Genomic DNA, 21124 nt, shown 5'->3' on the forward strand with positions numbered 1-21124 from the left:
CTTGGTTTACGCCAGAATTGTATAGATTGATCTCTTGAATCAAAAGCACTCCCGTGCAGTGCATTTGTTTAGGGTTTAGATTCGTTTCTCATCCACACACCCAAATTTACAAAAATCAGTAGAAACAGTTTTCACCCATAACAAACCGTTAGATCGAAAACTTAGCTTGTTACACACAAATGAAATGCACGTTTTAGGTTTGTGTAACCGTACCCAAACATGTACATTTGTTGGTTCAACAGTAGTTAACCAAATGGTTAGCCATATGAGCACTTTCATATCAACCATGTTCTTCTTCACCATAACTAGTTCAAATGACTCAAATGAACTAGTTAGAGAGTTGTTCAATTGCTTAGATCTTATAGAAGTGTACAAGACATGATCGAAGCAAAAACGATTTGATTCACTCGAATCGATTCATGAACTTTATAGCCACGGTTGCAAACTTGCATTCCTTAGTTAATATAGGTATAAGTTCACGAATAATCGTTTTTAGAATATAACCAACCTAAGTACGCGGACCAGGTATGCGGACTTAAGTACCCAGAATAAGTTTGTAAATAGTTCACAAACTCCAGCAGATTTTCTCGGGAAGAGAACCTCTGACGGTACGCGGACTGGGTTCGCGGACCCCGTTCCGGTTTTTTGAGCAGCAAAGTACACAGACTTTGGTTCAAGGAATAAGAACTTATACATGTATGTGTTACCGCACAATGCTTATATCCAACATTGGTTATATAATCTAAACTCTCATTTCAAAGATTGAAACATTCTTAGAGGACGTTATATATTTTTTATTCACAAACTAATTTTCGTCAAAGCCATTTTCAAGTGATTGAAACATAACATGACTTTCGTCATTAGGTAAATATGAACTTGGCCAAAACGAAAGCTTACCAACACATATTTCGAGAAATAGATAAGCGAGATAAACTCGGCTCGAAATAGCAAATGTGTATAATCAAAGTCTATATAGCAAAACGAATTTTGTCTCAAGATAGGAGATAGATTAGATATACTTTTGAGTGATAGATAAGTTCAAGTCTCCACATACCTTTTAGTCGATGAAGTTTCACCAGTTCCTTGAGTAGTTCTTCGTCTTATATGATGATCGCCATGGAGTTCTTGAGCTCAACTAAACTTTCTATCCTAGTCCGAGACTTAACTATAGTAGACTAGTAGTCAAGACTTATAGTTTTGATCACTAACATTGACAAACATGCTTGAGATAGCAACGCATGCGAGTTCGACCGAGCAGTGCTCTAACAATTAGGTTTTCCAGTTGCTAGAGTTCTCCCTTATATAGTCTTCAAATCAGGGTTTGCAATCAATGTTACCTTGGTAACAAAGCATTCAATATTCATCGTTAGATGAAAACCTGATTAGACTCAAGATAATATCTTTCAACCGTTAGATCGAACTTAGCTTGTTACACACACATGAAAAGTGACTTCATTTAGATATGAGTAATCGTACTTAAACGTGTGCACCTTGTTGTCTCAATAATAGTTAACCGAATTTAGCCATGAACACTTTCATATCAACCTTATTCATCTTAACCATAACTATTTCAAATGACCCAAATGAAACTAGTTCTAGAGTTGTCCAATTGTTTATATTCTCATAGTAGTATCAAGGCACAATTGAAGCAAAATCGATTTTGATTCACTCAAATCAATTCATGAACATTATATCCACGGTTTGCAAAAGATTGCATTCCTTAATATATAAATGTATTAGTTCATGAACAAACCGATTTTAGAACATAACCTACTCAAGTATGCAAACGGGTACACATACCTAAATAGCCGGACTTAGTTTAGGTTCGCCAGTATGCGAACGGGTACGCATACCTAATCTTTTGCAAACAAATTCACCCTCGATAATTACCAGAAAATTTGAAACCTAATCTTTCTCTCTCTCTCGATCTCTTGAATCTTCCACTAAAATTGAAATCACTATAAAAACTAGTAGAAAAGAAGGAGAATAAGATGATGAACCTGATGCTTATGAAGCTTGACTTCTAAATCTGGATATCATTTTCGACGAAGGTCTCTCTCCCAAAATCAAACGGAGATCTTTCATTACAATGTAAAGATCAAGTTAAACCTAATATATATTTTCATATTACGTCTATTGTTGATTGGAGATGGTGGTGATGGTTATGGTGGCGACGAAAATGGTGGTGGTAGAGGATTTCGATTTAGGTTTCTCTCGATGTTTCCATAGATAAAGATAAGAACCGAAGGTTAAAAAAGGAAAGAACGGAAAATGTTAATGGATCCAGATGGGCCAATAGATGGAGAGGGGCGTATTTATTGTGTGATAAGGACACTTATGAAGCCCGTCAAAAAAGGGGTATTTATTCAATTCCCACTTGCATCAATGTGACCTGTATTTAGGGCCATAATAAAATGTGGCTTTCGGATGCCATCAGTAAGTGGGCAGGTCCATCTAGGTAGAAATACTTCGCTCAAGAGAGCTTCTTGCTGGCCTAAGATCGGAGGATGATGTGCCAAGTTGAACAATTAAAAGAAGCGGTACCAAGTTGAGCTTGGCCTGGCTGTATCCAGTAAGTTTGCCAACTTGACAACTTGGATGGTGAACACGGAAGCTGTCTTCTACTAGTTCTTAGCCAAAATCGATATTATCTAGCAATATATTTGGCTAGTTTTTAAGCATTTGCCAACGTGCAGAACCTTTGCATCTGCGTCTAAATGCTGGACTGGAGATTCTCAATCTACCCCAAAATTGGACTGAAATTTTACACAGATGGAACATATAAAATCATCAAATACTGTAAATGATACTATATATCATGTGAACTTTGTTCATGTCTATAAATGAACAGGACCATTTGACTCGCTGAAACTAGTTGTTTATAGAGAGAATTCGCAAAACCCTCTGATTTATCATTGTCAAGAACTTTATCACCAGCATTTGATTCTTGACTATGGCTGAGCAGTCAACATTGATCCAGGAACGGAACAAAAGATGTAATGTCAAAAAAAAATAAAAAATGATGCAAAATAACATGGTTTGCCAAAGACTGTTGGACCATAATTCAGTAATACTGTATAAATCAATCAACTTGCTCAAATTGGGAAGATTTGTCACCAATCATACGAAACAAGATTTTATTAGATATTTACATAAAACATAGAAAAGAAATTACAAAAGTTTGAATCTATTAAACAGAACACAAGAAAGAAGATATCATCAAATGATTATCATTGGATGATTGAAAACTATAAATCTATATCTATTCCCTTTAATAATATCATGTTTATACAAATTAAGATAACCCAAATGAATGGATCCATGAATGCACTATTACACTGCTAAATTTTTTAGCAGATAAATGAAGTAACTGAACAGAATTTTTTTAAAGAAAACTAAAGACTACTACTACTAATCGTTAAGAAATCAATGAATCTACACCATGGTGGTTGAACTTTCTTGTTTGATACCCTCTCAGCTTGGTTTGAACAAGGGTTTGAAGACGAAGCTGTCAGAAATGGTCCAAAACCAACATCATCATTTTTAATTTTGGGACACAAGAAGAAGTTTCTTGACCCTAGTTGTATCAGTTTCTCCTCTTTATCCAGACCTGCAAAAAATTCAAGAAAATAAAAACACAAATTAGTAACAGAAGTAACCAAAGACCAGATTTTAAGTAATGCCATTTTGAAACCCCTCGAGATAGGCGGCGGATTGCTTGAAGCCACTGGCACCGCTACCTCGAAAGTCCCCATGTACTAGTCTTCTATGCAAATTAACAGAAAACATGGGTGTAGATGACTTACTTTCTAAGCTGAACTGCGAGTAGTGTAGATTGAAATCAGAAGCATTGGTCGTAGACAATGAAGGTCTTCTTCCTTCTTTGGAATATTGTTTAACAACCATAGTAATAAGATCTCCAACTGTTGAATCAGGTGACATAACAACATGAATGGGTCCTAAACTTCTTTGTACTGTTACGTTTAGTAACAGCTTAGTCAACTTGGGAATATTTTCGGATTGAGGAGACGAGAATATTCCACCATTCGACTTATTTCTCATTCCAGCTAACAAATCTGGATCCGTTTTTGGCCTTCTAAGAAGATTCGCTTGATTTGCTACTAAGCCTTTCCCATGAAACGATGCTGATCTTTCTGTTACTTTATTCCCTCCTCCATTCTTAACTTTCTCTAGCTGCCCTTTGATTTTCTGTGCTCTTGAAGCAGATGTTGGACTAGGCATACTGCAAACTTTTTCCAAAATTTCAAACCGACTTTCCGGAGCTTTCTCCTACACAATTATGCTGCTATCTCAGTCTGCGGAAACGAAAGAATGGAGGTCGAGGGAAACAGTTGAGAGAGAAGACCTGAGGCTCTCAACTGGTTCTACTACTTTGTTTGTAGATAACATAATCAAATGAAATAAAACTAAGAAAATGGTGCCTAGTAGTATCAAATACTGCAAGTTGTGATGTTTATAGCAGTTATGGAGATAATGTTTGTTTGTTGTTTTTGTTATCGGAAGGAGTTGAGAAATTAGAAGGTTATATAGAAGAAGAATCAATGAAGGTTTCTGTTAGTTTCTTCAATCATTTTAATGGGTGACTGGCTATTGTAGGTTATTCGTCACATTGAAGAATAAAACAACAAAACATAATAGATGGATTGTTAATAATAAGATTAGGCAAATCAATGAAGGGGTGAAATGGGGTGGCTACCTAATTAAGAGGATGATTAACGTTAGTATTTGTTAGGGCAGCATTGGTAACTATAGAACCTAATGGTCAACCGTCAATAATATCCACTTGTTTTGGCTTCTATTCTGGCAGCATATCTGGCTGGCCTTGGTGATCCGTCTGAACCAAAGCAGTTCTTTGGTGGTTAAGCTAATAGTGGCATCACCACTTTGAACCTTGTTATGGTAGTCTTCGTATATGGATGTGTGATTCGCCACCTGTGGCTAACTCTAGGTCGCAGATGCCTTGGCGTGTCATTGTTGTTGTGTGCTACTGACCATATGGGGGCTGCTTTATCCATTTATTAATGGATGACATACATAATCAAACAAACGTGATCATATGGTTCGCACACCAATAATTGATGCCTAAAAATGAGTTAATTAATCAGAATCTTATTCCTGATTATTAAGTAAGTTTTATGTTATGGGGGATTCACTGACATCACAATTGCTTAACTATTCCAGTTTACCAGGAAGCAGTCCTCATAATAGACTGGAATATGGCTTATATTAAACCATTTTTAAAAGATTAAATGTGAAGATTCGAATCATAATTCAAAGTCTTATCCGTAATCAGGTAGTAATATTTTTAACGAATAAACCAGAATCATCATCTATACGATAATCTGTGGTGTCCATAGAGAGGGTGGCATGTCGATTTTCGCGAGAATTATCAAATGTCCTGATTCAAATGAATATCAGTAAAGTCTAGAGACCCAAGTTTGTACCTGATACAGTGATTCATTGGTTTGCAAGTAGCCAAGTAAAAATATCAAGAGGAACCATAAAGTGTGTCCTATTAAGAAGGAAGGCCAAAAGGAAAAGGAACAATAATGAATGAAGACCAACGCCACAATTATTGGTAAGGAATTAACAACAAGATGAAGATGTGGTGTGCTGTGCTCTACAGTCTACCCCATTCTAACCATTTGCATGGATATTATTCAAGACTTGCATTACTGTCTTGACTACCTGCTTGTCTCTACTCTTATATCTCTCTTTCGCTCACTAAAACGACAGCTTCTGGGAAGAAAATTTAGGTCCACCGAAAATGCACGCATCTGGAGTACGTAAAAATGAGACAACACAAAGCACAAAGTCGTGTTTCCCATGTACATTGAATCTTGATTAGGTTTCGTTACTGTCCACACCTTGACCTGCTGGTATATGCTTTCTATTATAAAGTATTGGGTAGCGACATTAATTAATCTATCTAGTACTGAATCATGAATTAATCATTTTCTCATGTTCTTAAAATTCCATTATTTTTTGGGAGTAATAATGCATCAACAACTAAATAATTTTTGAAAACCTTTTTTCTTTCAATAGGGAAGAAAATCAGATTCGGTTCTGGTCTAATGGAGTACAGAAATAAATTTGGTGGAGGGAAACTTCAAGCAAGAATCTCAATATTAAATTATTATCCCATTCTAATTTCAAACTAGATTTTTTTTATTACAATTTTTTTTTTGGGTACAACAGGTGAAGCCCTAACACGACTAGGCCTAGCTCTTAGCCACTTCTTTTATTTTGTGAAGTTCATAAAGAAGGAAATATATATATATATAAAGAAGGAAAAGACAAAATATAGTGGGTACAAAAAGCAGACATATTTTGTGGGAATCGGCAAAGCAACTAGGAGTACTACTGTTGAGAAGCTCATAGTGGAGCAAGTCTCTGCGATTAAACTGTGCTTGACATATGGGATTAAACTTGAGCAGCTCTTTTTAACAACAAAGAATAAATCAGAGGAGCAAGTCTCTGCGATTAAACTTAAATTTGATCTTGGCCTAATTTCCGGGTTTTTAACAACATTTGTTTTGTTCAGCAGGAATTACTATCATTCTACTGTTTAATTGAAATTTCAAAAGAAATAGAGACCCGTCAAATAAAACTCTACCCATAACGGATTTTACCTTGTTGCAAGCATCCCAAGAAATTGTTTCATGGAATCAGTCTTTCAATGGAATTGTTTCCTAGGAACTAAGGATAGTTCTTTCTACTGAATTGTTCCTTGGAATAGCTCATAGTGGGCTAATGTTCAAATTGGGTGGCTTGCAACAAGGAAGCCCTACTCACATCCCAGGTGAACAAAGAAAAGGCAATGTCATGAGCTCATGAAATTCTAACTTCAGATAACAAAAACTTAAAGGCTTTTAAATTGCTCAACTGGGAAAGGCGATGGCGATGGCAATGGCATGAGCCACTGACCAATTAGCTTGGTTCTAAAGAAGGAGACGCACATATCTTGCACGATTAGGATGATTTATCAGATTCTTGTCAGGATTTTTCTAACAATCAAACTATAAACCAAATTTACCCTATCTTACATGAAATAGTCTACGCGAAAATTTGGGTACAAATAAATGGAGGCACAAAGATGTTACGTACCAGGACAATTTATTGGGAAATGAAGGGATAATACGCTGTTCAGATCAATTTGAGCTTGTTTCTGTAGTGGATCATGGTTGCGTGATAGTTGCTCTGAGTAGCTGTTGCTTTTATTGCCTGTAGAAGCTTGGGGATTTGATAAGAGACGAGATAAAGAATCAAAAGGTGACAGTTTCGCAGATCTCCTTCGAAATCGTTGCTGGACATGGCTCTGTGACTTTAAGCTGGCATGATACATGCTTGCGAGAGGAAAACCAACCGAACACAAAGTTTCCTCAGGGACTTTATAGTTCTCAGGACGTGACTGAGGAGGGTAAAGGGGCTTAGCTATTGGGAGTTTTCCACCATTTCTCCATGATACAAATGCCTTTTGAAGCTTACAGGGAACCTGCAAAAACATCATGAACATGAATATAGAAACATATAATGAAGTTAAACACTTTTCCTACTTGGCAAAATAATATGAATCCTCAATAAAAAGATTTTTCAGTTTTACTATACCCATCAGTCAGGGATTAACTCACTTTACCAGAATATCATAAGGCCTCCCATTTATAAACATAAAGTCTAAAAAGGAAACTCGTTCAACTAGTTACCAGACTTCCCTTTTTTGAAAAATTTCAAGGCTTCGCATAGTCTGACTCGGGTTTTTCATTTCAGTTATTTTTTCTAGTATTAAGATTTTGCTAGCCTGAAAAGCGTAAAACAACATGCTCTTTCTTGATTACATAACAGAGGGAAACGAAAAAGTATACGGAGAAGCTCACCGTTGAAACCAAGCTGCTTGAAGCAAATGACAGTGACAATGTAGAAAAAGGAGATTTCCCGCGTTTATTTCCATCATCAGCTGCAACAGATCCAAAACTTGTTGGTGCATCATCATCATCACCTTCTTCATCCTCGTCCTCCGCTGCAGAATCTAACCCATCTTGTTCATTAGGGGTAGAAATATCTTCTACTTCCTGCTTATCAACTTTCTTCTCCTCCTCTTCTTGTTTCCTCTTCAACTCATTTTCCATATCTTCGATTGTCTCTTCAAGACATAATTCGGCCTCGATGAACTCAAGCTCTTGTTCTATCAGCTTGAGCTTCAGTTCACTGTTTTTCTTTATCTCTTCACTCAGCTTCTCAAGTTTATCATTTATTGGCTTCCATACATTCCCCACAGTTGTCATTAGGCGCTCCACCAGGCCTGCCTTCTTTTCAATGCTAGTTCTTCCAAAGAACTCGTCAAAGCCAAGCGGAAGGTACTCCACTTTATTCAGGTCCACTTGCTCCCTTTCTTTAAGAGAAGGCTGCCAATATAAGCGAACCCCATGTTCCTCATCTTCGACAATATTGATCAGTCGTCCAGTTGGAGTGTGAAGAATGACTGGATCTTCTGCTTCTGCAACCTCTGACGCGTCTTCTGGGTCACCTTCTGGTTCGTTTTTAACAACAACAAACTCTGGAGTCTCGTCTGAAACAAACAAGTTTTCCTCGTATCAAATAAGCAACACCAAATCGGTTTACTACAATTTCGTCATAAACTTTTTTGAGAGAACAAAAGAAGAGGTTACTTATTAGTTAATACCTTTTGACCACCAGTATTCCAGCTCAGCAGGCATAGGTATTCTTAATGGTGCTTTGTAGAAAGAATTCAACCACATCTCCCTTTCTTCATCCACGTCATGAACATATTTCTTCCAATAATCAGGTACCTGCAACGAACACATTTTCACCTTTTAGGTTGACATCCTGATATATTTCCATTTCTTCAACAAAAAGAATCCTTGCTTACTTCATAAAACTGATTAATGAACCCAGGTGCCATCCACACATCTTCTCCCTCATACAAGTACGGATGCTGGGGATCACTGTAAGGCCCTCTCTGTTCCCTTACCACTGCATAAGCAAAGTAATGGCATTCAAACAGAAAAATCTAGAACGAAGTGTTTGCATTCACGAAATGGGGATAAAGTACCACAAATGAAGCGGTTATATGTCCTTTAACCAATTAATCCCAGGATTCTCTAAATTAGACCATGATGTATGAACTACTTTAACCCGGTACACAGAGATTGTTCTATGAAGCGCTTCTACGCTTGCCAGATTCTTTAGCATATAATACTTGACGACCACATCTATCAGTTATAAAAGGTCGAAGTGTCTAGAAATCCATTTGTTTTAATAAAGTCACAAAACACAAGTTTTTGAGACAAATTGACTGCATAGGAACAACATACTCCCATCGGGTTTGTTAACAAACATCCGCGCCTTTGCAGCAGCAACTTCCGCTATACCAGCGTGCAGCTGAAATTCCATAATACAATCAGGAAAAATTCTTGTCACTACCAATTTTATAATGAGAAAGAATGTCTTAGAACCTATCAATAAAGATAAATCTTATAATACCGCAGAAGTATCTTCATCACAGCCAGTAGAATCCTCCAATAGCTCTCCGAAGTAGAATCTTCCCTGGAAACAAAGTTTCAAGACTTTAGACATACAATGCCATGCCATGTGGGATTAGAACTCATGTGAATGTAACATCTCAAGACACTTACATATATGGGACGCTCATTGACTTCGTAAACACCACAACCATGCATCCTGCTGTGCTTCCATTGTCCAGCATATCGATATCGACCTCTTTCCCTGGAAAACAAACCCCTTCAGTAAGAATGCACCTACAGGAATCTCTTAATCTTAGATATATGATGTAAAGAAGGCTGCATACATCCAAATACATACTCGATATGACTAGGTGATGCCTCGATGGTAACCCTATGATTATGATTGTGCATTGCTAAGTGTTCGATAAAAATATAAAAAGCATCAGATTACAATAGACTTGGTCTGGGGTCTAGAAACTTACGGTTTCTGTCCAAATTGCTTGATCCATTCAGGATTGTTATCAAACGGAGTCTCATAGTTTCCAGCAGCTAAACGGTAGCTATCTTCAATATCCATTTCCAACCATTCTCTATCTTCTGGGTCCATAAAATCCCTGGATATTATTTTCCCTTCTGCACGCATCTTTGCTTCGAGCCTATTGAAACAAGTAGAAGCAACAACCAATTAAACTGGCTGTTTAAGACTAATATCAGGATCACATCTGAAATGGTGTAATCGACATGCTCATACTTTGAACCTGGCACTGGTTCAATATCAGGTATATCAACCTCAACAACCCCATGGCCTTCCATATTGTTCTGCAGCCATTCACCTTCATACCTGCGATCAAAGAAGCCTAGTTAACAACATTTTTTTGGCTTGTTGGTCATTAGACTCATTGCCAATGTAAGTACATTCCATTCAACCTAATTATAAGATTATGATTTTTTTCATGCATCTGCATTTACCAACAGTATAGGCATGAAGATATGAACACGCTAGCAGACAATCTAATATTTTTTAGATCTTTCTTTTTGTATGAGCAAGGAGGAGATACCTGACAAGCCCCTTTTGAGCAACATACACTCCTTTTCCATTAGCTAAATCATCCCAAACTGTTCCTTCATACCTACACAACAACACATGATCAAGAACATTCATCAGTATAATAGTATAATGTGATATCCAATCTACACATGATGCAAATACATGAGACTACAGACACATGACCAGTCCGAAAACCTAACTAGACTGTCAGGTAGCCAATTACAAGAGCTTCACTTTCTCAATTTAAGCAACAAATATGTTAATAATATTAACCAGAAACATGTAACTAATTCTCAATATGAAAAACAACCAATTCCCATAGAAAGCTAAGGACACTAATTAAGTAAACTTACGAGCTTCCGTCGCGGAAAATGTAGCTAACCCATTTAAGAAACTCTTCGATACGATCAAGTTCTTCGATAACAGCTTTGGGATTGGCTATATCATGATGATTATCAGGAATAGCAGGATAATATTTCCTGTAAGGTACATAGAAAGGTGCAATTGGTGGGTTTCTGCCTTTTTTAATTTCTTTAGCAACAATATCCCATTCATTATCATCAGCCCAAACTGGATCCCAACCAGGTTTAGTAGTTTCTAATGGTGCGTCACCCCATAATTCTTGTATATCTTCTTCTTTCCAATTCTCAGGATCTTTTGGAAAATCATATAAATCTTCATGTTGTACTAGATCTTTTTCTTCCTCATCATCTTTCTTTCTAAGTCTCTTACTATTAAATGCTCTTAAGAATTGACTTATGTTTGCTTCTTCTGTATTGTTTTCTTCAGCGTCTGAATCGTATACTGGTTCTCCTGGTCTTATATATTCTGCTGCTACTGATGAATCATCTGAATCAGCATCTGAATCATATTCTGAGTCTGAAGTTGAATAAGATGATGAGTCTTTTTCTTCTTCCTCCTCTTTGGATACATTTGATGTTTCTTTGATTGAATCTTCTTCTGCCATTTTTGGTTTGAAATTTGGGGTTTAAGGTTTGGAGACTTGAGAGGAGAGGGAAAGAGTATGAGAAATGAAGATAAGCTGATAAGGTGCCGATATAAACGATACTCTCAGCCTGCTAGAGTGAAACTACTTGGTACGTCGTATCACAGGTTAGATTGTGGTCATTGGGGTAAGGGTTTAACTAGGCTGCTCATGGTGCGGGCAAAATCGTGAACCGTACCGGACCAGATTGATCCAACCTAACCGAATAACCTTGAAATCAAATTGACATCATGTTGTTTTGTTTTAATCTGACTCGTCTAGATCTGACCCAAAATGTTTATTTTTTGAGTTAGATTTGACTCGACTGACTCAAAATTATGAGTCAGCGACTTGATCCTATGAGTTAGGGGGTATTTTATTCCCTGATTCAGATGGGTCTAAGTCGCTGAATCAGATCTGACTCAAACTAAAAAACAAACGATTTGACGTCTAATTTGTACCGAGTTAGGAGCCGATCCCGATTCAGATTCTGAGTCAGCAAAAAGCATACACCTTGTAAAACCATTAATCCAACGGTAACTAATTGTTAGAAGCTGATAGTCTCGGTTTTGTAATGGTTTATCCTTAAAACTGAAATTGAAATCGTTGGTTAAAACCGATTAATAAAGGTCATAAATTTTAAAGATTATTTGGTAAATCCTATGGTAGTAATATGCACATCAAAAACTAAAGGAGAAACTTATCATGTAACAACTTTTTAATCGATTTTCCCAACAATTTTTTCTTTTAATAAATTTTTTATTTTCTTTTATCATATTTACAGATATGCGCTCAAGGATTTTCAAGGTTTCTGATACTTATATGGTTTTTTCCAGAATGTGAAATATGTTTCTCCTTTTCGCCTTTAAATGAAAAAGTTGATGATTTTAGAGCTCTTGTTGTTATTGAAAGTAATTATTATAATCTCAAAATTTTGTTTCTTCTTTATGGTTTGTTTGTTTTGTTTTTCATTTGTATGGGAAGTTTATTGATTTGTTATAAACCCCACTATATGGATTATACACACACAAACCCCACTAAATTGGTCCTTCATCCCTAACTTCATGCTTGATACAGGTGTATCCGTACTCCTTTAGGGAACTTAGTTAACCTCAAGTTAATTGAGGGAAGAATCCTATTCTAGGCAGGAATCCTTCTTCAGGCAGAATTTCTAGTTAGGGAAGAGTTTTGTTTTAGGCAATACTCTTAGTTTAGGAAATAGATTCTAATAGAAGTCTTTGGTCGGCTGAGTACGATGAAGGTCATAAATAGAGGGCTTTGGCTAATAGCATAGGATATATACTAGATACAGAAAACCTAGAGAAAGCTTGGAACAATACTTGTGCAAGCTTAGCAAACAGTTTAACGTTGATCCACTGTTTAGAGAAGATTGTGAGTGTACAAAGAGAGAATTGTAATTGTTTTCTTGTTCATAATCTAGTGAAGATATTTTTCTTTGAATTACTTTCTTTTGTCTCTGTTTTTCAAGCGTTTTCGTATATTATTATTCTGAATTCCGCCTTTATAGTAATAGCTACCAAGGTACAGAGATCAAAACGTATCAAGTTGGTACCAAGAGCAAGGTTTGTTTCTAGGGTAGATCCATGTGGCTTATGGTTTTCACTAGATCTCTATACATAAAACTTGGTGAGGTACTCGATAAGCTAGAAGACGTTAGGAGAACAAGGGGATCAAGGATGACGAAGTCAGATGATGATGATCCTAAGCAAAGCGAATCACAAACTATGGAAGAAAAGGTGGCTACGCTACAAAAAGACATGAAGTCGATTCAAACCACCCTTGAAGAATTGACTGAATGTACTCGTTCTCATACACCCAAGACGAAGATGAAAAAGAAGATTATATCATCACCTGCAGTTTCGGAAGAAGAGGACGAAGAAGACGAAGAAGAAGAATAGGAATAAGAAGATGAGGACGAAAAGAATAAAAGTGAGATTCTTAAAAGTCCTACTTCAACTAAACTTCATGGTAAGAATATGAAAATTGATTTCTGTGTTGATATTCCACTTTATGATGGAAGTGTTGATGTAAAAAAATTGGATGATTGGATTGAACGTCTGGAGACGTATTTTTCTTTCTTTGAAAATGGTTCAAATGAAAAGATTTCTTTCGCTGCATTGAAGCTACAAAAGCATGCTCTAACCTGGTGGAAAGCTTATCAAAGACAAAACCTAGGTAAGGGAGTATTGTCGTGGAAAAGATTCAAGGAAGTTGTAAGGAAACAATTTTATCCGGTTGGCTACCTTGAGGAGATATGGTTCAAGTGGTACAACTTGAAGCAATCATACAACCAAACCTTGCAAGAATATATTTCGGACTTTCAGAATCAAGCTATGGTTTTGGATTTAGACTTGAAAGATCATGTTATCTATATGAAGTATATTTCCGGGTTCCATGAGTATATACAGAAGGAGTTGAAGATGTTTTCAGTTGATAATATTGTTGAAGCAAGTATAAAAGATAATGTTATTGAAGGAGGGCTGAAGAAAACTGATGTTGAGGGAAACGTCAAGGGGAAGTCTGGAAGTTTCATCGCTAAAGGAGATGAAACGAGCAAAGAAGAAGGGAAGTCAAGTGACAAGGAAGGTTTGTCTTGCACCCATTGCAAACAAACATGGCATGTTGTTGACAAGTGTTGGATGAAGTATCTTAATCTAAAACCAAAAGGGTTGCAGAAGAAAGAAGCCATGATGGCAACACTAATCAAAAGCTCTCTCCAATGGCAGGAGGCGTGGAAGAACTTATAAAAGACGATCATAGAGAACGACTCTTCACGGTTAAGATACAGGTTAAGACAACATTAATAGATGTTTTTATTGACCCGGGAAGTCAGAAGAATTTACTTTCACATTTTTTGATACAGAAGTTGGGTTTGAAGACTTTCAAACATCCAAAACCCTATCCTTTAGGGTGGCTTCAAAAGGAAGGTGGTCTACAGGTTGCAGACCAGTGCAAGTTCAAATTTTCTTTTGATGAGCCATACATTGACGAGGTTACATGCGACGTGGTTCCATTAGATGTTTGTCAAGTTGTACTTGGTAGTCCTTACTTGTGGGATCGAAATGCGATTTTACATAGGAGGGAGCAGAAGTATACCTTTACCAAAGATGGGAAAGCTTTTGTAATACGAGCTATTGACTCTCCTCTTGAGGGAGCAAGCTTGATTACAGCCACTCGGGCTAAATGGTTGGTGAATGCTAGTACAAAGTTCATTCTCCTTGTGATTCATTCTCTTGACGAGAATTCGAGTAAAGTTAGTTTGGAATACATTACCAAACAACAAGAAGAAAACCTAGGAAGGTTGAAGATGTTTGAACCACCATTACTAGATGATGACGGCGACGACAACATGATCTTACCACGAGTAGAAGACTTATGGTTTGATAGAGAGGAACCACTCAAGGAAGACTGCATATTGGAGCAAAAATTCACTAAAACACGACAAGGAGAGAAAGAAGATTTTCTAATTAAATGTAAAGGTCAAGTTCCTAGCAAGGCCAAGTGGTTTAACAAGGGAAAAGGGACTCTCAAGTTCCCTAACCTTCATTTTTAACTCTCACAGGAGTTCAAGTTCTTAAAAGGGGGATCCATGATACATGTGTATCCGTACTCCTTTAGGGAACTTAGTTAACCTCAAGTTAAGTTGAGGGAAGAATCCTATTCTAGGCAGAAATCTTTGTTTAGGCAGAATTCCTAGTTAGGGAAGAGTTTTTTTTTAGGCAATACTCTTAGTTTAGGAAATAGATTCCTAATAGAAGTCCTTGGTCGGCTGAGTACGATGAAGGCTATAAATAGAGGGCTTTGGCTAATAGCTAAGGATATATACTAGATACAGAAAACCTAGAGAAAGCTTGGAACAATACTTGTCCAAGCTTAGCAAACAGTTTAAGGTTGATCCACTGTTTAGAGAAGATTGTGAGCATAACAAAGAGATAATTGTAATCATTTTCTTGTTCATAATCTATAGAAGATATTTTTCTTCGAATTACTTTCTTGTGTCTCTGTTTTCTAAGTGTTTTCGTCTATTATTATTCTGAATTCCACCTTTATAGTAATAGATACCAAGGTACAGAGATCAAAACTGTTAGAGCACTGCTCGGTCAAACTCGCATGCGTTGCTATCTCAAGCATGTTTGTCAATGTTAGTGATCAAAACTATAAGTCTTAATTTCTAGTCTCTTATAGCTAAGTCTCGGACTAGGATAGTAAGTGCAGTTGAGCTCAAGGACTTCATGGCGATTCATCATACAAGTAGAAGATCTACTCAAGGAACCAGTGGAACTTCTCGAAAAAAAGGTATGTGGAGACTTGAACTTATCTGTCACTCAAAAGTCTGTCTATTCTATATCCTACTCTTTGAGACAAAAGTCGTATGCTATATATATAGACTAGATCATACACATTTGGTATTTCGAGCCGAGTATACCTCGCCTATCTATATCTCGAAATATGTGTTGGTAATATTTTTGCTTCGACCAAGTTTATCTTTACCTAGTAACGAAAGTCATGAATGTTTCAATCACTTTGAAAATTGCTTTGACGAGAAATAGTGTAACAACTATATAACGTCCTCTAAGAATGTTTCAATGATTGGAATGAGAGTTTAGATTACATAACCAATGGATTCCTTGAACCGAAGTTTTCGAACTTTGTTGATCAAGAGAACCATAAGTATGGCAAGTGCCAAGTCCGCGAACTGCCGAAGTTCTCAAACCCGAGAATTTCTGCTGGAGTTGACAAACTACTTGCGTGAGCCAAGTCCGCGAACCCAGTCCGCGAACCGGCGTAGTTCTCGAACCCGAGAATTTTTGCTGGAGTTTGTAAACTCTTATCCGGTGTCTTAAGTCCGCGAACCTAGTCTGCGAACTTGAGAAGGTTATATATCTAAAGATGATTTCTGAACTTAATCTTAAAAGACTAAGGAATGCATTTGCAAACCGTGGCTATTAAAGTTCATGAACCGATTAAAGTGAATCAAATCATCTTTGTTTCAATTGTGTCATGTGTAGTTACATAAGATTTCCTTGCAATTGAACAACTCTCTTAACTAGTTCATTTGAGTCAATTGAACTAGTTATGGTGAAGAAGAACATGGTTGTATGAAACGCCCATATGGTTAACCTCTTTGGGTGGACTATTGTTGAACCAACAATGTACATGTTTGGGTGCAGTTAACAAACCTAGAAGCGTACAGTCATTTGTGTATGAAAAGCTAAGTTTTCGATCTAACGGTTGAGAAATATTAGCTTGAATCTAAATCAGGTTTTCATCTAACGGTGAATATTGATTGCTTTGTAACTAAGGCAAAACCCTGATTTGAAAGGCTATATAAAGGAGACATCTAGTATTGTGAAAAACTAATCCCCACACCTTACGTGTGATACTAGTTTGCGTGCTAGAGTCGTTTTCCCTTTAACCTTTGGTTTTCTTCTTCTAAAACCAGGTTAACGACTTAAAGACTTTATTGGGATTGTGAAGCCAGACCAATGCTACTTTTATTGTAGTTGTGTGATCTGATCTTGCATCTTCTACCGTACGAGTACAATCATATTGATTGGCTTGAGATCGTGAGAGTTCTCCGATAGGCAAGATATAAAAAATAAGCACAAACACCTTCTTCTCATCGTTTGTGATTCCACGACATCTTGTTTCGCTACCATACGATTAAGATTGTTGTGAGGTGATTGATTAATCTAGGATGTTCTTCGGGAATATAAGAATGGATTATCAATTGGTTCCTATTCACATTGATTATTATCAAAAGACTGAACAAAACCTTTTAGGGCTTTTCTGTGGGAGACAAATTGATCCTTTGATAGACTTGTCTGTGTGAGATAGATTTGTTTATTGTTAAAGCCTGCGATTTTGGGTCGTAGAAACTCTTAGTTGTGGGTGAGATCAACTAAGGAAATCAAGTGCGCGGTATCCTGCTGGGATCAGAGGTGTAGGGAGTACAACTGTACCTTGGATCAGTGGGAGACTGATTGGGGTTCAACTATAGTCCAGTCCGAAGTTAGTGATAGGTTTCTAAAACACCTTAATATCCATCTATTGTTTATGCTTTTTTGCTAAGTTTTCTTATAAAATATGTATCTTATGTTTGTTTTTGAGTATTTAGGTACTTTGGAGTCATTTGGTACAAAAGAAGAAGAGACGAGGCAAAAGTGTCATTGCAAGTGCAACTGATGTTGGAGGCAGATTATTTCTCATCATTTACTTTTATTTTCTCATTATGTCTGAAAAGTTTGTCGGCTTTAGTGATGCAAATTTCTATCTGAAAAGCACGACAACTTTAGTGATGAAGAGAAATTGAAAAGAAAAAGTGAATATGAAAAGTAATAGATGGCTGCTGCTGGTGGGAGAATTCAAAAGAAGAAATACTGATCATTTGGAGCAAAGGAATGCAGAATCGTCATTTCACAGGCTAGGGACGTAGGAGTCGAGCCAAATAAACACATGGGTTGTCATTTGGTTGGCCCTTTTTCCTATTTCTGAGTGCCTAGAGTCATTTATGGGTAACCCCTTATACCCTCCTGGGGTGGCTATATCCACCTTATATTCCTTCATAAACCGTAAGATCGAGAACTGGTGTTTAGTTTCATTACAGTCTCCCTAAAATCCAGAGAAACCAAGTAATCTGCTGAGAGTGTGAACCGAGACAAAGGGATATTCAGATATTGAAATCGAGAATCTCTGTTGATGGAGGATACAGTGATGGTTTGAGATTGAATTTGGGTCGGGATGAAGAACTGAGTAAAGAGAGACCTGAGAGTTGAATAATGAAGCTGAGATGGAGGCGATGTTGTTGGTGGATGGAGTTTTTTGTTGTTGCGGATTTGAATCTAAGAAAGATGAGATCTCATGAGTCTAGTGCTGATGATTGTTACAAAAAATGAAGAAAGAACTGATTTATGAAGATTGGGGTTTGATCCAGAAATTGTAGTAGCAGAGTGGGTTTTTGGTGGGTTATCTAAGATGGGTTTATCTCGAGATCGAATACACTGTGTTGCCGAGGATGGGTCGCTGTTGTTATTATTGTTGGTGATGAAGCTCAGTTTGAGGCTTGATGAGAAGAAAATGCATCTGGTGGTTGATGTTGTTGGAATTGGGTCTGAACTGCTGCTGCTGCTGGTGTTGTTACTAAAGACTAGGGGTTCATTAAAGTACAGATCCAAGGTTTTGATTGAGATTCAAAAGGTGATTATCAGATGGGTATCAAAATGGTGAATCAAGGTGATTGCAGGTAAAGAAGCTGGAGTTACAGGGTTGGTGATACTGGAATTTGAGCCAAGGAATCACAAATGTTCAGCCGATAAGTGAACTGAATTTGAGTTGCAGGTGATGGTGTTGTGTGTTGTTGCCTTAATCTGAAGGGTTAGATGTATGTTTAGGTTGATTTGAATTGCAGGTGGAAGTTGTTACTTCAGTGGTACAATTGAGCAGCTATTGGAGTGTATGGAAAGCTGAGTACTTGGTAATATTGAAGATTACAGGGAAGCTATTGGTGCAATGCTTTCTTGTTATCTTTTTGAGAAGCTGAATGTTTGAGATGAAGCTAAACTATGTGCAGGTGACCTGTGATGATGCAATGGTTCTGGCAGTTGTGGTTTATGAAGAGGGTGCAGCTACAAATGAGTTTATGATGGTCGAGCCGCAGTTGTATGAACTGCAAGCAAACAGTGGTGACTGTAATAAGCTTTGATGCTCAGAAGTTTCAGTTCAGATGCAGAAGGACTGTGGAAGCACACTGGAGCTGCAGTGAAGGTTGAATTGGTCTTGCTGTAGCTGATATTGTAGAGTTGAGAGTATCATGATGCTCAGAAGTGATGCAAGAATGATGCAGTGGTGTTGTCGATAGTCAGAGCTCAAGTTACAGTTAGTTTGCTTAGATGGGAAGAGATAAACTGAAACAGGGTCATCATGGCTGGCAGTGTGGCAATGAAGCAGTGAAGCACAATGATTGTGCAACACACAGTTCTGGCTTGTGCAAGACTGTGGCCTGACAAGTCACATCAGTTAGACTCTGACTCAGCTGAGTTGTTTGACTCAGCCTCTGACTCGGTCTGACTTTGACCGAGTTGACCCGTTTGACCGGTGACCGGGCGGGCTTTGCCGGTCACCTGAGACACTATTCCGGCCAACTTCCGGCGATAATTTGGCAGAGTTTCCACATGGGTTTTTCTCACTTTTGGGCCACGTGGATTTTTATCTAATGGACTTTGAAGACTTGGACCTAATTTTGGAACAAGAGGAGCTATAAAAGAGAAGACTTCTACAACTTTTGGGGATCACGTATTATTCTTGGAGCTAAGGAGAAAGCCGCTTTTGTTTACGCAACTAGGGTTTGCTTTCATATTTATTTTTCATCTTCTTTATTTTATTATTGATTAGGATGAACTCATAGCTATGAGTAGCTAAATTTAATATTATTGGTTAAGGATGTAGTCCTATATCTACAACTTGTGCTTGATTAATGCATTAGTTTTTTCTCTTGATTATCGTTCAAATCTCTATTGTTTTAGTAATCACATGATTGATGTATTGTGATAGGACTTAGATGTTTGGTTAGTTAAATGACCAATTAATTGAACTTTCATCCTTGTCCATAGCTTTTTTAGGGTTTTTCATCGAGCGATAACCCTAAATACAAGAGCATGATATGATTACGGTTTGTAGTGATACACTCTTGTAATCATATGTAGAGTTTGACCTTTGTCCGAATTGTCATGCGCAATGTATGACAATTGCATTGATTATCCTATTTCCAAAACTTAATGCTCCTGGGAATTGAACTTAATTAGCGCAAGGCGTTAGGTTATTCTTTAGGTAGAATTCACATACGCAGCTTTGATGTGTGTGCTGATGAACTTGGGAAATTAATAGATTATCTTGCTCTCTTGATTCTCTAGGCTTTTGATAATAAAAGAGATTAAATTGTAATTCTAATCATGTATGCAAGCACATGTTTAAGATAGAATATGAACTCCTTGACCAATATCTTTCTCTCATTGATTACAATATACTATTTACTTTGCTTTTGATTTACTTTTATTGCTTACATAAAAATCAGAAATCCCCCTAATTGGTTACTTTAAGAAATTGAATACATAATAACTACAATTGCCTCTCTGTGGAAACGAACTTTTTCTTATCATATACTTTAGGAAAGTGAAATTATTTTTGACGCATACGACAGCGATCAAATTTTGGCGCCGCTGCCGGGGAGGCATACGGCTAGTTATTAAGTTTTCAGTTTGTTGTCATCATTTCTGCTTCCATATTTGCTTTTTGTTTCTTGTTTCGTTTTTCTTACTTGTTTGTGAGAATTGTTTTTCAGGTACCTATTTCTTGGCTTCTAAAGATTGGAACTATCCAAGGTGCGAGATAGCTACTCGAAGAGGCACAATACTCCAACAAAGTCAAGACACGACGGAAGAAAAAGAGTTAGAAGTGGAAAAAGAGCTACAACTAGAAGAAGAACAAGAGGTTCCATTCGTGGAAGAACCACCTTTTGAAGAAGAAGAGGCAATGGGTGATGCAAATCGTACACTCAAGGACTTGGCTTCT

The 21124-nt window shown here is 37.2% G+C and overlaps 2 protein-coding genes across 4 annotated transcripts; both read right to left on the reverse strand.

The window, feature by feature from the left end:
- Positions 1–3123: 3123 nt before the first annotated feature.
- Positions 3124–11590, reverse strand: LOC113310723 (protein TIC 100-like). 3 transcript variants are annotated; one of them, XM_026559481.1, is made up of 13 exons: positions 10905–11590; positions 10562–10633; positions 10255–10344; positions 9986–10159; positions 9675–9765; positions 9523–9585; positions 9354–9420; positions 8909–9012; positions 8702–8828; positions 7896–8587; positions 7129–7516; positions 3807–5897; positions 3124–3610 (listed from the first exon to the last, which is right to left on the reverse strand). In XM_026559481.1, the coding sequence occupies exons 1-12, from the start codon at positions 11516–11518 to the stop codon at positions 5866–5868; spliced, it is 2514 nt and encodes an 837-aa protein (XP_026415266.1). In that variant the 5' UTR covers positions 11519–11590; the 3' UTR covers positions 3124–3610; positions 3807–5865. The 3 variants fall into 3 exon arrangements, with proteins under 3 accessions (XP_026415266.1, XP_026415267.1, XP_026415268.1); XM_026559482.1 differs by having other exon boundaries at positions 3807–5894; positions 10905–11518; XM_026559483.1 differs by lacking the exons at positions 3124–3610; positions 3807–5897 and having other exon boundaries at positions 6479–7516; positions 10905–11518.
- Positions 3396–4242, reverse strand: LOC113312783. The gene is made up of 2 exons (XM_026561518.1): positions 3807–4242; positions 3396–3610 (listed from the first exon to the last, which is right to left on the reverse strand). The coding sequence occupies exons 1-2, from the start codon at positions 4240–4242 to the stop codon at positions 3396–3398; spliced, it is 651 nt and encodes a 216-aa protein (XP_026417303.1).
- Positions 11591–21124: the final 9534 nt, after the last annotated feature.

The sequence above is a fragment of the Papaver somniferum genome, chromosome 9 (assembly GCF_003573695.1).
Source record: "Papaver somniferum cultivar HN1 chromosome 9, ASM357369v1, whole genome shotgun sequence".
Lineage (NCBI taxonomy): Eukaryota > Viridiplantae > Streptophyta > Magnoliopsida > Ranunculales > Papaveraceae > Papaver > Papaver somniferum.

Coding starts and splice junctions, on each gene's coding strand:
- LOC113312783 (XM_026561518.1), bottom strand. CDS start 4,242: ATGCCTAGTCCAACATCTGCTTCAAGAGCACAGAAAATCAAAGGGCAG. Junction 3,611..3,806: donor CTCGCAGTTCAGCTTAGAAA/GTAAGTCATCTA, acceptor AATTTTTTGCAG/GTCTGGATAAAGAGGAGAAA.
- LOC113310723 (XM_026559481.1), bottom strand. CDS start 11,518: ATGGCAGAAGAAGATTCAATCAAAGAAACATCAAATGTATCCAAAGAG. Junction 9,421..9,522: donor GTGATGAAGATACTTCTGCG/GTATTATAAGAT, acceptor ATGGAATTTCAG/CTGCACGCTGGTATAGCGGA. Junction 7,517..7,895: donor CAAGCAGCTTGGTTTCAACG/GTGAGCTTCTCC, acceptor ATGTTTTTGCAG/GTTCCCTGTAAGCTTCAAAA.